This window comes from Euwallacea fornicatus, chromosome 12 (genome assembly GCF_040115645.1).
Source record: "Euwallacea fornicatus isolate EFF26 chromosome 12, ASM4011564v1, whole genome shotgun sequence".
NCBI lineage: Eukaryota > Metazoa > Arthropoda > Insecta > Coleoptera > Curculionidae > Euwallacea > Euwallacea fornicatus.
Window position 1 is genome coordinate 4,038,905 of NC_089552.1, and position 16,826 is coordinate 4,055,730.

The window sequence follows — 16,826 nt, forward strand, 5'->3', positions numbered from 1 at the left end:
GTTAAAAGTGGGAAAATTTGCGAATTCACCGGAGTAATTTTATAATTCTAACAGATGTAAGCAATTATTCTCGGCTTTTAAATCATTTTGAAAAAATTGAAAATTTCAAGTTTTGAAAATACATTTTTGCCGAAGTATAGTAAAGATAGATGAAAACTAATATGACTTTTTCATAATAGTTTTTTTGCGATGGAAAAGTGCATAGTTATAAGCTTAGAAAGCAAGGAAGCCAAGGAAAAGCGTCATATAAGTTTCAATAGAAGAGTATTAGTTTCGTTTTAAAATATTTCGATTGTCAAGAGTGATCGTGAAATTTAAGTAAGTTTTTTTTATCGAATATAACACAAATTTTTCTTTATAACCATTTAAAAATAAGTTTTATTATAAACATCAAAGTTTGGTCTTAAATGGAAATGTCAGTGTTTTAGAACAATAATAATTGAACTTTGCATCAACTTATAGGCAACTTGGCATTTGAATAAACATATCATTGGCAATGAACTTTCCAAGACCTTTACAAAAAAACACATATCTTTGTACGTTTCTGTATTCATTTCTCAAATGAATCCCACGGAGGTAATGGTGAGCCCTGCCATATAAAAAAGATGAAAACAATACAAATCCTGAGGAAGGTGTCAAAGTATATTGTCTAGATCATTAATTCGAATTGAACGGTTTTTGTCATATATGAATGTCGATGTACACCTCTGCTTTACTCACGATTCTAGAATACATTTGCTTTTATGCACCATAGATTATGCATATGAAGTCTACACTGCATTCGGACATTCACACTATGCAACCCTCACGCGTGGCGTTTTTAAGTATTGTTACTGTGGGGAAAATACCCAACATCTTCACCCACTAATAAATGTCTTTTTATTTTGCCAACGTAAACCCTTATTAATTACCCTTAAAGGCAGTATTTACATTATTCAACTGCACACACATTCCACACTCTTCTCACGCTCATAACTCTTCTCACCCATCATTTTTCTCACACCTTCATGGCACAGTATTGATAAGCAATCCTTAGTCCTCAGCACTAATAATTCACATTAATTGGTATGACTATGAGGCGGTAAAAATATAAATGGATAATATAAGGTTCACATTCGGTAGGAAAAATTGAGATTTTGGGCCAGTCTCATATAATCTCTCACACAACACGCAACGCCTCTTCAACATCTCTCCAATTCTCTCTTTAACTCCTACAGTCTTAGTAGGATCCCATTACTGCTCTCAATTCACATAACATTTGCCCCATTCAAAGAAAACTCCCGATCGTCAAAGTTTCTTGATAATCGGTGGTCGCTTGTAGTTTTCTAGTTTACTCTAATTTTACACTGTGTTATGACTTTTGTCACTTGTACAGTAGCATTGAAAATTTAGTAAGATAAATATAAGTGTGTTGTTATCAAATGTGTTTGTTCTGCATCGGTTCAGCGCCAAATAAGCTGTGATCCTTCGAACAAAATAATATCTACACAAAAGAGATATAGTTCACCTCGGAAACTACCAATCAACTGTGCCCCCCTTGTGTCTGGGGTGAGACAACAAGACAAACGCAAACTTGCCCCGTTCAGTTACGTTTGTTGCTGACAAACAATTAGGGCTGCAGCCACATTTGCGGCTTGTTCTATTACAGAAATGTTTTTTTTTGCATTTATTTTTAATAAATTTAAGGACTCGTATATGGCAGGTCAATCGTAGCAACTAAGTTGCCCCGAAAAAAGAATGTTTAGTAGATCACAATTTTAAAATCAGTCTTTTACGATCGTCAAAAAATAGCCAAGCTTTTTCATGCTTGAAACTATTATAAATTTTTACTTTTGATAATTCACTTGATGTAAAGTTGAATTCTAAAATTCATAACGTTCTAAGTTAGAATTATGTGCTAATAATGAACTGTGGGAAACTGTTAAATGTCCTTTGCTTTCATGTATAAAACATAATTTAAATATTTACAATGTGTAGTGAGTACTTAGTAATGTTTTATTGAATTCACATTGTCATTTTAACCCCACTATCAATTAAAAATGCAATGTAAGAATTTAGAATAACTACTGAATTGTAAATTTAAGTCCAAATAATGGCGTGAAGTAGGAAAATATATGTGTTAATTTGAAAAAGGGACATTCCTTTGAATCAATGTAATATTTTCATAAGGGACTTATTTTTTTAAAGAAAAAAATAAATTATATTCTGCCTTCACGTGAACGTCCTTGATTAAGCGCAAGTTGCGTTGACTGCAAAAATGAAATATATGAATTTCTAACATATGAAGGAAGTTGAAAATCATTTGATTTTATTTCTTAATACCTATACAATACCTAATGTCTGTTACTTTATCGATATTATATGAGCAATAAAAAGTTAAACTTAAATTCTTTATAAATTTAAGGTTTTGAGTAAATTGTCTATCAAATTCATTAGCCAGGGACATAATTTTAAAAATAAATAGGGAAAAATCATATACATGTCTAATATTTCTACCAATACATACAGAATGCTGATTACCATAATCATCGAAAATTTTACTAAAATTTTAATGACACTTTAAATGACTTCTGATGCTTCTGATGAACGTTTAACGTCCACGAAGTAACTTATTAAATCAATAGGTAGTGGAAATATAATTGTAGAATTCTTCTCTGCTGATATATTATTAAGCGTTTGTAGGTATCTTAGCTAAAAAAAAAACACAGCTTCGAGGAATTGTTAGATGATTGATTTAACATCTTGTACCTGCAGGGCTGCTGGGCTTTGATTAATTACATCAGAAGCCTCTTTTAAAGCTCTGGAAGCCTTCATTTCACCCTCAGCAGCTATGACCTTTGCTCTTGCCTCTCGTGACGCTTCAGCTTCTGCTGCCATAGCTCTTTGCAGTTGTTGGGGCAAACTCACGTCTTTTCTATATTTTTCATAGGAAAAAACCCAAATATCAACACACATTACGTACAATAACTATAATTTCCTTGATTATTATCAGAAAAAAAGGTCGCCTTACATTTCGACTCTTTCTACTTTTACACCCCATGGGTCAGTGGCCACATCCAAAGACGCTTGCATCGCATGGGAAATTGCTTCTCTATCTGATAAAATTTCGGCTAAATTTCTTGTCCCAAGAATGTTTCTTAGAGTTGTCATGGCCAAGAGTCTTGTAGAATTGCTAAGGAAGAGCCGATTTTATAAATTTTTCTATTACACTATGGCGAGTTGAAGCTTTTCAGTAAATGATACCTGTAATTTGTTACTTTGACTACTGCATTTAAAGGATCTTCAATTCTGTAATAGACAACAGCATCAACGGTTACAGTCACAGAATCCTTGGTTAAGGCCTAAAATAAATAAAAAGTGGTAGAAAAAATCTATTACTTATTTAGGTAAAGTGATATTGCTTTGAGATCGAAGCAAGTCTTCGAAGTACCAAAAACCTCAGGTTGCAGTTGAGGACTGTAATCAATTTACTCAATTCTTTACAACATATCGGAATATCTATATAGATAGACACTAATGAGTAGGAATCTCATTATTTCTTGAACGGTCCTACGAGCATTGATGCCGAGTGGCATCAAGACTTTAAAATTAACTTAACGCAATTCTCTCACATTTGAAATAAGAAACTAAGTACATATTGCATTCTCATGAATTTCCAGAAATAGTTGCTCATATCATAGGCAAAAGTGAATGTTTTTATTATGCACACTGTACTAACTGCATGTAGATCAATAGAGAGTATTATTCATTTAAGACTTTATTCTCGGCTGCACATCTATGCACGAATAAAATTAAGTCTAAAATTAGATTTTATTATTTGGAGTAGATACAGGGTGGTCTTATGTTTCGAGGTATGAACATGTATAATTATATTTTGAACAGCTGCAAATCTGATAATTTAAAATACATATTGACTTTTAAGTTATACGTATTTGACCTAGTCTTACTGAGAATTTTATGATAGAAGTTTTAAAGATATGGTTCGATCGATGTGTCTTTTCAAAATACGGCGTGAGCCGGACATTTCTCTAAACAAACTGGACAAGTGTCTCGGTGTGAGCATGTCTCGATAATCGTTCCTTATTATTGAGATCTTGGTTGGAAGTCTTTCACTACTTTCAGGAACATATAAAGAGATTAGAGGTGCTAATTAGCTATTTTTTAATTTTCGTCCTCTTGTAGGTTTCTATAAAAATGATCAGTTTGAAAAAGGATTTATGTGAGGATGTAAAGAATGGAAATAAGACTTAATAATGGCAACTGGCTCACCTCTTGAGGAGGAACATCAAAGGACACGGTTCTTAAGTCAACTTTGCAATAACTGTCTATACAGGGAAGTACAAAAAAGATACCCGGGCCTCTCGCGCCTCCCCTCCTTAGGCGACCCAATCGGAATATTACTGCCCTTTCATACTCTTGGACTACCTGATGGGATCAAATCAAAGGTGTAGATTTTATCTCATTATCCAGCAACTGTTTAGCTATCAACATTCTGATCTTTATACTCAAATTAATTGTACGTATTAATTATATATAAAATGTATCTAAATTCTTACCTTGAAACACCAAAATAAAGAAAATGGTAATGTAATAATGAGAAGGACCACGCTGCCCAAGGTAGCAGCAAATTCTACACACCCCATTATGTTCAGTTGTTCTGGGTGAATTGAGGAAACCAAAAGATAAAGATTCGGGTTGAAAAGTTTAAAGTTTAAAAAACATTACCGTATTCCAAAAAAAATTCGTGTCCTCCTGACTCAGTCCGCCTCCATCCACCTTTCATACAAGTGTCTTTTTTCCTTATATTTACTCTCCACGATGATGGAATATTGGAATGTTCCAGTTCTGTCTTGTCTATGTTCCGAATGTTCGCAATTAGCACAATACTGTAGAACGTATGTAGGTAATATTCCTAAAGTATTTGTTTCGAAATCCCGTTTCGTGTTCGTACTACAAATTTTTTTTCGTTCTCTTTACATTTCTTCATTAAAAATACCATTGGCAACAAAAGTATATTGATGCACTTATTCGCAATCAACATACATATTCAATTATAACTTAATATAAACAATAAGGCACTTTGCCATATCCGCATACCGGAAGTTCTAATCAACACACACACAAGTGACTAAATTCTGCAGCAAGGATTAAAGTTCTTACTCTAAAACTTAAGTACGCTTCTGGAAAATCTACGTCTAAAACAATCACAGCGCTAAAAGTTCAATTTAGAAAAAAATTAGCTGCTTCTCACAGTAGCGAATTGCAACTGGATAACTAGACCTTAATCTAATCTGGATGAACTCAAAGGATGAATAAAGCTGGCGAGTTATCGGTTGTTTGGCGGGAGAAGAAAACGCTGTCTAGAAGCTATTTTAGGATGTTTTGGTTCTTTAGCAGTTTTCCGGAGCTTTAAGCGATTAACTGATGAAAATAACCTATTAGACATATAGTCTAGTTCTTTGGCAAGCACAGACCAAATCGCACCGATCTACCGTCTTTGCTTTGAAATCAGTTTTCATATCAAGAAGTTTTAGGAGTATAAATTATTGTTAACCGGGATCAATAACCTCCTCTAAAATATCTCAAATTACAAAAAAAACCCGACGGAAGAAAAACCACGGCAGGTTTTAGTTAATCATCACTGTAAAACCGATCTTCTATCACACGGCAAACAACTCAATTGGCTTATTCTTTACTATAAACATGAAATCTAGCAAATTTAAACATTAATTTCGTTTTTGAGTAAAGAAAATAATCAGTGAGCTCATAAATTTGAAAGGTATCATAAATATCGCCGTTGTTAAAATCTTAATTTTAGAATTTGTTAGTTTTAACAAGAATTTACTCTTCCTATAAAGCAGTTACCTTAACAGTTTTGATCTTAAGTTGAGATGTGCAAAAATGTATACGTAACGTTCAAATTTGTTGATACATCCACTGCGCATACGAAGTAACAAAGAATGAAAATTGCTAAAAAGCGATTAAACCTGGATTAAATCGTATTTAATCTTTTTCGACATTCTCGACGAGTATTAATTTGCTTATACACTTTATCATTTTCAGATGTTCTGGTCAATTTTTAGCATGTTTCATGAACTTTAGCATAGTGAATAGTCTTATGGAAATGTTATATATACGGAGTATCCCAGAATATTTAGTAATTTTTTGGATTCATACCGAATGATCAAAATAATATGACACATTTCTATTAAAAAAAAATTCTATAGGCTCTTCCTCTGGAGGCACAAGCTTCTAAAGGATTTCTTTGGAAATCAGTTTTCTTGAACAAGTTTTAAAGTAGTTAGTGTAATTTAATATTTTTTTAGTATAATCTATATTAGATGAGGTTTCTTAAAATTATACCATTTAAACATATTTAACTTCTTTATTTGTTTGCTTAGAACAATCCATCATTAACATAAAAATAATCATTTTCTACACTCTGTGTCAATAAAGGCATTAAAATAATTTTTTTAGAACCTCTACCTTAGACTAAAAAAAGGTATTCTTGCTCGTTGTCGCAAAAATACTAAATGTTTCTCACAAAATAATTTTGTATGTTGATTCGTTATGGGCTCATTTTAATTGTATGCATCCCCTGGCTCTAAGAACTGAAGATTGTTGGACTCTATAATGTTTGAAAATGTTTCCTATAACTTTTCCCTATTGTCTAATAAAAATTATTGCCAATTTTAACGCATTGTAAATTACTAACGTTACTACATACGTTACATTGGCATACGTACAACTAACGTTAGTACATAAACCATTTTTTGCACAAGAGGCTTTTCAGCCAGCCGAGTGCGGAAATAATTGTTTGCCTAACGACTGCGTTAAATAATGCTTTCCCGCACGAAATTGCTATTAACCGAACAATCCATAGAGGAGATCGGGCAAGCAGGTGAGAGCACGTATAGTAAAAAGTGCTTTGGATGATGTCGCTAATAGATTTCTCTCTTTTTGGTTGCCAATGCTTTTTTGGGAACACAACTCAAAAATGAAATAATGTTATATATTAACTTATATATTTTTATTTATTTGTGTATATAAATCTCTTATAATAAAAAGTTGGCTCCAATACGTCGACAACTGAAGATAAGCAGATTAATCGAAATCGTTTTTAATACAATTATTTAAGTACTACAACATTCAGTCAAAAGGAAAATTTTAGAGAATACGGGTTGAATATCTATTGAAGTACTACATTCATATTAAAAATAACTATTTACTGAGCTTCTGCCGGCACTATATGTCTGACTTCATGAAGCTGCAAATGATCTTTTCTCCTAAACTTCATACCACATACTTTACAAATAAAATCATATTGATCACAGTGTATCATAAGATGTTTAATGTATTCTGACTTGCACCCTTTTTTTGGTATTTTCTTAAAACAAATTGGACAGTTGCTTCGTTCCTTCGATTCCAAGTGGGGCTCTATATCTGCCTTGGGAAGAATAATTTTTTTTGTTGAATGGGCGTGACGCTTATGACGTAGTACACACAGGGGGTCCTCAAATACTTTACTACATATTCTGCAAAAGAAATTAAGTTTTAAAAAAACATTAAGTTTAAACATATCAAATTTGTATAAATATAAATTTTGCTTTACTCTGCAATTTGAATAAAGTTGATTAATATGGAATGATTCTCATCTTGCCAGTTGGAAATATCACCAAAATTGGGGAAAGAATAAAAGTTATAAAAGATCGTATTTAATTAAAAAACGGGTATTAAACAGAAACATGGGACATAGAAAATTTTGTTTTTTTTGTGAAAAATATCCAAAGAGGAACATACCTATTTTTTGTCAATTTTAAATTTCGAACACCGACATCTTGAGGACACGATGAGCAATTCCCATAATAAATATTCCAAATTAATCGTTTGGATGCGCGCTATAACTCTCTATAAACCAGTATGCATATATAAATTTAACAAAGTAATGTCCAGGATGAGTGTCCAATCGTCGAGGAAGTATTATGGAATCCCCAAAGGTTAGAATCAGCATAAAACGAGATATTAAAACTAGACCTGGACTTCACTTACTTGCAAGTCCTTTGTTTTAGTTTTCGTTTTTCTTCCATTTGTTGAGCCTTTGCTATTTCTTCTTCCTCATCATAAAATTCATAAACTGAATATTCATTAGGCTCTTTCAACGCGTCTTCATTTTCCGTCTTGATTTCTTGATACATATTTACAATTAGTTCTGTTAACTTATCTTCAGTTAATTGAGGCTGCCCTTCAGATTTATCTCTTTGTTCATTACTTTTGTTTGACATTTTTTCATATCCCTGAATAAGATACTTATGATGAACTTCTGGGATGGTAACAAAATGGTAACAATAGGCGTTAAGTTTACTAGGATATTTTCACATTTATTTAGCTGTGTTATATCTTGTGAATCTTCATAAGATCTATTTTATTATTACCTGAAATGAGGACAATGTTAGTAGTAATTTCCTATGAAATAGGGTGCTACACAAGTCCAGATTACAATCTCAGGAGTTTCCTAAAGACTTTCAAAGGAACCCTCAGTTACGCCACGGAATGGTTCAAGTGGAAGGATATCAAGGAAACCAAAGGTATTATTACTATGTATCAGGAAAGTGTCGTTACAGTCCAGTAATTATTCCATTATTATTGGGGAGTATATATGTATACATATATATATATTGCTTATGTTCTCAGCTAAGACTTTGGCTTGAAGGAAAATTGTGAATGTGAAAGGGAAATATTTAAGTTCTAAATCTTGATACCTTCATAAACAAGTATTCATAGTAAAATTGAGGCAATAGTGAGATTACTACTCACTAGGGTTCACTTTATGTGGGCATTTTAATGTGTGGTAATAAATTGAGTAGACTGCAAATTGCAACCTGAGGTCTTAGATATTTCGATAACTTGTGCAAATATCATATGTGAGCAGGCTTTAAGAAGAACACTGCTATTCCATTTTCTTACTATATACCTAAATGAGAATGTATAGATACAAATATGTTCTTGAAGCATTTGGGGTTCTAACGACAATAAAATCCTGACTATGCTCATGACCATGGGAAGACGAGAGAATTATTTCCTATATTTCCAAATGTAAAATAGTAATAAGTATAAAGTTTACCTACTACTATTAAGATCATTGGGAAAGAGATATAAATATAATTATATACTACGAATTACCAATTCTAACCACTAAACAAATATTGAAAAACTCATAAGTAACAACAAATAACACAAACTCCTCAAAATTCTTACGATTGTAATTACTCATACTCACAGATTTACAGAAGTAATTCACTCATCACAATCCTCACCTTGGATCAGATCAAATGCAACATCCTAACAAATTGACCTTGACGATTACGTCAGATATGTCATTAAAATTTTATCGTTAAAAAAATCTGAAGTAGGTCGTTGATTAATAAAAGTATGTCTTGTATAAGTTCATATATTAATTTGTTGTCAATTAGTTGTTTGCAGAAAAGCATCAAATGGTTTAAAGAACGCTCTATGTTAACGGTCCGAACCTCATTGTGAATCTTTTTTTAAAGAATATCCGATACCTAACAGTTGAGCGAAATACAGAACGTAATTTGAAAATTAGACAGTTGAAGAGCATCACATATCATAGGAATATAGTGGAAAGAAAAACTCTTTGTAAATTTTCGACCCAACAATTTCTACTAAATATATTATATAATTCATTTTAAACCAAACAAAAGAAAGTAATACATGTTTGACGTTTCCGCGATTTCTTTATTCTTTTCTGTCTTCTTCTTCCTCATCATTTATAACTCTTCCATCTCTTTTTCCCGCTAATGCTTTAGTTGATTTGATTCAAATTCATTTTCAATAGAGGTCGTTGAAGTTGTAGGTTAATACTGTTTAGACAGCATTAGAAGCCTAACCGCAACCTCAAATCAATCTTTCTTGTGTTTATTGTTTGTATCTGTTAATCTGTAAGTATGTAGTATTTAAATATAAAAACTACTTATCAGAAATGTTACCTGCAAATATTTATGTGAATCACAAGTGCCCCTTTAATCATGCCCTTGCCTGCCCTCATCTTCCTCCAATTCTTGGGACAGAGGAGTTAATAATTTTTAGTTAAAACTGATTTAGGAGCTACCGCATATTGCGGGTCAGCTATGAGCTACTACAGCTATAAGTGAGTGTGGGTATATTGTGTATTCAGTGTCATTAGTAGAGGCACCTCTTATTCAATGTCTGATTGCCTTAAAACCCAATCTATAGTTGTGGATCTGTGTTAACAAGACTTTTTAACCTTTCTTTGTGAATATTATTCAGCTTCATATGAATTTATTTATAATTAATAGTAATAAGTATAATTTGTTTGCATGTGTTATTGTTAACAAAAACTACATAATTATTTATTAATGATATGAAGCTGGAAAATTCCAGCTGGAGGGGTAGATTATTGGTAAAGTTTTGTACATCAAAATACCTTGGAAATATCTGAAAATACCTTGAAATTCTTCAAGATATTTAAAATATTATATACTAAAATGCATAAGTTATCAGTCCCTTGTTCCAGACTAAATACTCCCAAGTAAGGCAGAAAATTTAGGTTTGAATGTCTTGAAGGTTTTTCCATTAAGTCTTCTAGATAAGTGATGAAGAGTATTTAGTAGGAGTGACTACCTGGAAGAAAAGTGAAAATCTTGGCAAAAACAATCATTCACAATAATATTCAATTAGCTTTAATGACTGTGTGGTTTGGACTGGGATCTGCTAAACTAAGCCTTTGTGTATATCAATATGTATAAAGAATTTATTTGTCAGATTCCTGCAAACAAAGCAATAGAGATATGAATAGGGATTATTAAACAGAAATGATCAAAAAGGAATAGTAAATCTAAAAATTAAATAATATACAGAGTTCTCATTTATTACATCGGAGTTGTCAATCCTTTTTTTATATAATTGGCAATGGTATATTGCTGAAAATGATCGAAGTGATATGGCAAGAAAGTTTGGAAAATTTCAAACTGTGTAAATTACTCTATATACCATAATTAGGTTTCAATTCTTCTCAATTTTCCCTTGTACTATTCTCATTGTTTTAATGTTCTAAACCTGAGAATTGAAACCCCAAATTTTGATAGGAAATTGAGATATCAGCATTTTACAATAATATTAATTTAACTTTGTATGGTTTTACGCAAGGTGCTAGTTGAATAACCATAACAGTGATAACTTACTTGACAAGACACTGGTAGTTTCCACAGATTGTTGTAGTGGTTAAACTTGGATTCCGTATCAGAAAGGCTGCAAGAGTCTAAACTGAAATCATATCCTTACAACAACATACCAAAAGCCAATATATAGTTGGTTGACATATGGTTTTGTGACTGACCCTAGGCAAAATGCTTGTCAAAAAACAAGAGCTCAAATAGTAACTGCTTTAGCAAAGAAAGAAAAAAAATCTCTACACAAGAGTATAAGAGTGTTTCATTATTTGTTGATTGTAATTGAGATTTCCATTATTTGTTTTAAAATTAGTTTTCCTTTTGATACTGTATTTTTATTTTCTATACATAGTATTACTAATATACAATGTGTAATGATGTTGTATGCTGATAAAGACATTAATCAGTGTTGAAACGTTTATAAATATATTACAAAAGTTTTGAAGAATTTTGTGTTTCATTCCTCAAAGCAGCTCATGTCATGAACAAATCCTATATCACAAAGGTCTTAGAAGTTTAACACCTTTGAACACAGGAAATTATTATTTTTCTAATTTTTTATTTACCAACAGTTATCTTCATGGAAATCCAAACATGTTTTATTTTGGATCTAGTTACGAAATAAAAGCAAGTATCTTAATTTTGCAATTCTATTAACAAATGGGATTGGTAACAACAATGATTACTTTAGTTCCATGTACATACTATACAAGGTTTGGTTTCAATTTGTCCTTATATTTGTGTTTTTCTTATGATTCGTTGATCGAATGACAAAAGTAGTAAATGCAATGTATGAAACTCGTGAGAAAATGCTAGTTTGTGTAACTCGTGGCATATTGCTACAATACCAATAATTTCCTAACTATTGGAATAAATATCTAATATTTTAACTTTACAGAGCATCATAAACCATCTTGTTTTGGTGTTGGATTTTGAAACTCGGGTGACCAGTAATGATTCCGTTTCCGGCTATATTTTATGCTAATTGGAAAATTAACTAATTTTAAGAGTGTTTAGTAATTCTATGTCTCTTCAGGAATATATATGAAGTAGGCAGCAATTCTTATTTTTTAAATAAAACGTAATTTTTTCAGCTAATGCGAGAATTCTTTTTAGTATTATTTTCCAAAAAATAAATATCATCACTTGGTACTATTAAAATCCCTCCAGCTCTCGTTTATGACTTGTAAATTTATGCTTTGTGTTAATTTACCTTATCCGAAGTTACGATTTCTCATCTAAATAATCCCCAAATGCACTAATGATTTAAGGTAGTTATGCTCATAAAGTCCTAAGATTCATAGGTAGAAAACTTCTACTTTGCAAATCATAGAAATTACATTTCAGTCCTCCTCAACAACCCGCATATGACATGCCTTCATTCAGTAAATACCGAACCATTTTCCTAAGAGTTGGAGCAGCTGCAACTGTAGCTGGGATTTGTTACCTAAACAGTGATAGGTACAAAGCCTTCAGTTCATGGACATCAAATTATGAACCTTCAGCATGTGCAAAATGGGATGATAACTGGGACCAGTAAGTTTTTCTTTGTGTGTCGTGTTTACTGGACAGTATACATGTTAAACCATGTTGATTCAGTGATATTAAATATTAATTTAAAAGTGACAATTGAACCTGACTGAAAAAAACCCATTTATTTTAGTCGGGCTCCGCAATATATTCGCAGTACGAAAACCAAAGTATCACGTAAGGACGAAAACAATAATGAGGACATATCCAAATATACACCTACATCATGTAGACATTTGATTCTCATAAGACATGGACAATACAATTTAGATGGGCAAACTGACAAAGAACGGTATCTTACGAAATTAGGTAAGTATGTTACTGGGCGATGTTGCTTGTTAGTTCAAATAGAAGTTTCTGGCACAATTTTAAATAGTATAAGAATTTTCCACTACATAAATTCCTATTCAAATTGCAGTTTTCTTCCGTGTTATGATATGGTTCTTTGTGGTTTAGTACTGCTTGCTTTGCAGTATAGTTATGTCGTTAATGTAGTTCAGTACGTGTGATCATAGCTTCTGAGCAAAACACAATACATAAAAGGCAATAATTTATTTTACGAAATTAATTCTTTAGTGAGTATCTGATTGTTTCCATTGTTTTTTTTAACAATTTAAAGCCTATTCTCGTAAAACATTTGCCCCATTCTAGTTTGATTGAATTTACCTTAGAATTGTTAAGAATGTCTACTGTGTTGTGAACACTCTAAATTGGTACAGGTAATTAGGTATTCATTTATAAACCATAATTATTAAGAATAGTGGTAAATGTCCCTGAGTACAAAACAAATTAATTGGTGAAAATAGCTGGTTGCTAGAAGTAGCAATCTCGAAACTAATAAAATTACTGTTTTCGGTAAAAATAACAATTACACTGTCATTTTTACGGTTACAAGTAATAAGACACGTCAGGAATATGGATAAAAACTGTCAAAGTAAAAGTTTTATAGCTTATGCCTGTCAAAATGAAAGAGAAAAAAAGATCGACTGTTGGGCGTGTTTTCCCCATTTAGTAAGATTTGTGTTTTTTTCAAGTTTTATGTAATTATTCTTTAAGGGCTTTTACATATTGTATGGGGAGTGCTGTGTTACATCCTGCCATAATAGTTTTATATAACTTTGATCTAAAACTGCAAAATTAGAAACTGAAAAAAACAATACAATAAAGGATACGTACGTATTTTTTATTTTAAGGGAGACTGCAAGCAGAGTATACAGGAAAAAGACTTGTGGAATTAGGTTTGCCATATACTGAACTCGTGAAATCAACAATGACTAGAGCGCAAGAAACTGGCACAATTATTCAACAGTTTTTACCCAATGTAAGTTTTCTTTCTTACCAAATTAGGTTATCATTTCTTAATATTTTCAGGGATATAAGGTGCTTAAGTTCAATTTCAAATTTAACTTGTACCTCATAGTTCTTATGATTTTTAGATATTAAGTTGAGATTTGAAGATAATGCAACTCATAGGAGTGAGCTTCTCAACTGTTGCTCTCACAGTTCATGACAAGAATCCTGCGTAATTGCTGCCATTTTTCAGTGGCGTAACTGAATATTTTTCAATAGGTTTTTTCCAGGTTTATTCTAATAATCAAACCGCGTTTAAAAAACCTAATAAAATGATGTGTTTTTTATTGTTTCATCAAATAAACCCAAAAGAAGATAAAAATGTTCTCAATTTTCTCCGGATATTTTTCAAACTAATCAAAATTTCCCAAATTTCAAAACAACATTTTGCTAATTTTCACACTACGCAGCTTTACTTTTAATTAGCCGATATTCTAATTCTACAAACAACCGATATTCCGATGTTTAAATGCGCAAAAACAAGTACCCTATATTATGGAGCATATAATTAATCAAGTTTATGCAGAAAATAAATTAAACAAGTGGTATGTGACAACTCTAATTTTCATTTAGTTACTTACAGGTTCCAGTTCATTACTGTGATTTACTTAGAGAAGGCGCTCCAATACCACCAGAACCGCCATTGGGTAGTTACAAACCAGAAAGATACGTAAGTTGAGTCATCTCGTATGTACATACCCATGCAGTATTTAACTTCCTCGTTCGGTTCATAGTGAAATATGTATCGAACCAATCTATTTTTAATATTGTATAGTTTATATTTAAATTTTGTGGGCAACCTCCAAATATGCGTAATTTATGAAAAAAAAATTAAATATTTGAATACTACTTTTTTCTAGTGAAAACTAATTTGTAAATTTTCGAAAGATTCGTAATCAATATATTTTCGATAACTCGTGTTATTAAAATACAGGGTGCAATATGGCAACAAATTAACTTGTGAAACTTATAATTGCACCATTTAAGCCCAGAGTTACTGTAAATTTAAAGCATATTTGGCTACGACTTTGTCACACTATCCAAATATTAAATAAATAAAAATTTTAAGTTTTTCGTGACAAATTAGACATAAATAGGCATCACTAATCTAATAAACTCGATTATTGCTTTATTATTTTCAAGAAGTTCTTTGAAGATGGTGCTCGAATAGAGGCAGCCTTCAGAAAATATTTTCACAGAGCTGATCCTCACCAGACGGAGGATTCCTACCATGTTCTTGTCTGCCATGCAAATGTTATTAGGTATTTAGTCTGTAGGTAAGTTTAAACTGTCCTCTTTTTTCATAATGAACACTTTTTGAGGGATCACCTTGAAGCGCTAGATATAATTAAGTGACATTTGTTTCTTATTCTTATTTTCCAGTAAGTTTTTCTTACTATTGATAAAAAAGTGGTCTTTTAATGACTTACAGCACATTGTAAGGTGTCACTTCTAATGCCTAGGCTATAAAATAACAGATTTATTGTTAAGACATTAAAAGCGATACTTTATGGCTTATTTTGTTTAATTTTTCTCTCGATCACTTTTTGATGTATCGGAGTAAAACGGATCAAGTGGTACTAATTGGACAAAAAAGGTGATGCATTTTGACTATTGTCAAAAATTAACAAGAGAATTAGTGAAGATGAGTTTTTTTTGTCCAATTTACTAGGATATTGACTTATTAGCCTTTAGGAGGGCATTTTCCTTGTACCCACTTATTTTACTTTATACTCTTTTTAAAGTTCTATTTTTCTTTTTCGATATTTCAGAGCATTGCAAATACCTGCTGAAGCATGGCTTAGGTTCTCACTTAACCATGCCAGTATAACGTGGATATCGATAACTCCTGGAGGAAGATGCGTAGTTAGAACTTTAGGAGAAGCTGGGTTTATGCCCGTCAATGTCATATCATCCACATAAGTGCCTTATAGAATTATGTAGATCTCAAAGTTTGCGAAATAGTATTTTTTACTTGCTTTTCATTGTTAGAAGCTAATGTATCTATGTAATGCTAAATTAAGATCAAAATAAAATTTTTGTTTGCGTAGTTGCAGAATTGTATCAAAAATGAAATAAAATTCATAAATCTTGAAGAAAATTCTGCCATGGGGTGGTTTTATTCATTTGGTAAATATGTAATAATTGTAAAAGCTATTTAATTAATTTATATTATTCATCGATCCATAGATAAGGTATTACGACAGCCATAACAGAAACTGGTATAAAGAAAAGTATTGTGTTAACACACGGTCATTTGACGCAGCACTCGTACAATGATAAACACTAATGAATATTTTACGTTTTATTTCATTTCCTTCCGGTTTCCAAACTAAACCCTATTACTTAAGAAATTGTCTTAAATTTACAGGATTGCTGGCAAAATATTTCTGGCAGTACAAGAATCTGTTCGAAATTTTCCTTGTTTATTTCAGTAAACAGCATAGTTTGCACATTGGTGAACGCCCAATCATTACAGAAGAGTAGGAAATTGTTTTCAATGCAGTAAAGAGTCATTTTTTTTGGATCGAAGATTTTTGAACGAAATCGGGATGTAAGAATAACCTGATTGTATTGATATTTATGGTTTAAAATAAGTATTCAGAAGAAAGGTCATGGCCGTAATCAGGAGAATCGATTATATGGCAACAATTATTAGTATTGAGGGAATAATTAGGTAATTATAACCGAGAAGTACGTAGGAACGGAGCTTTACCCGTATCAACACGAGTTCAG

The 16,826-nt window shown here is 31.9% G+C and overlaps 3 protein-coding genes across 5 annotated transcripts; 1 reads left to right on the forward strand and 2 right to left on the reverse strand.

The window, feature by feature from the left end:
* Positions 1-2,328: 2,328 nt before the first annotated feature.
* LOC136342604 (band 7 protein AGAP004871-like) lies at positions 2,329-5,472 on the reverse strand. The gene is made up of 7 exons (XM_066288586.1): positions 4,726-5,472; positions 4,557-4,657; positions 4,270-4,425; positions 3,244-3,341; positions 3,011-3,172; positions 2,749-2,914; positions 2,329-2,691 (listed from the first exon to the last, which is right to left on the reverse strand). Exons 1-7 carry the CDS (start codon positions 4,781-4,783, stop codon positions 2,560-2,562), a joined length of 873 nt encoding a protein of 290 aa, XP_066144683.1. The 5' UTR covers positions 4,784-5,472; the 3' UTR covers positions 2,329-2,559.
* A 1,543-nt stretch (positions 5,473-7,015) lies between these two features.
* LOC136342607 (PR domain zinc finger protein 15-like) lies at positions 7,016-9,265 on the reverse strand. Its single transcript, XM_066288590.1, has 3 exons — positions 9,191-9,265; positions 8,050-8,294; positions 7,016-7,535 (listed from the first exon to the last, which is right to left on the reverse strand). Exons 2-3 carry the CDS (start codon positions 8,280-8,282, stop codon positions 7,226-7,228), a joined length of 543 nt encoding a protein of 180 aa, XP_066144687.1. The 5' UTR covers positions 8,283-8,294; positions 9,191-9,265; the 3' UTR covers positions 7,016-7,225.
* A 560-nt stretch (positions 9,266-9,825) lies between these two features.
* LOC136342603 (serine/threonine-protein phosphatase Pgam5, mitochondrial-like) lies at positions 9,826-16,191 on the forward strand. 3 transcript variants are annotated; one of them, XM_066288585.1, is made up of 7 exons: positions 9,826-9,959; positions 12,558-12,746; positions 12,874-13,049; positions 13,934-14,061; positions 14,674-14,760; positions 15,234-15,367; positions 15,863-16,191. In XM_066288585.1, the coding sequence occupies exons 2-7, from the start codon at positions 12,583-12,585 to the stop codon at positions 16,011-16,013; spliced, it is 840 nt and encodes a 279-aa protein (XP_066144682.1). In that variant the 5' UTR covers positions 9,826-9,959; positions 12,558-12,582; the 3' UTR covers positions 16,014-16,191. The 3 variants fall into 3 exon arrangements, with proteins under 3 accessions (XP_066144682.1, XP_066144680.1, XP_066144681.1); XM_066288583.1 differs by lacking the exon at positions 9,826-9,959 and adding an exon at positions 9,979-10,168; XM_066288584.1 differs by lacking the exon at positions 9,826-9,959 and adding an exon at positions 9,980-10,168 and having other exon boundaries at positions 15,237-15,367.
* Positions 16,192-16,826: the final 635 nt, after the last annotated feature.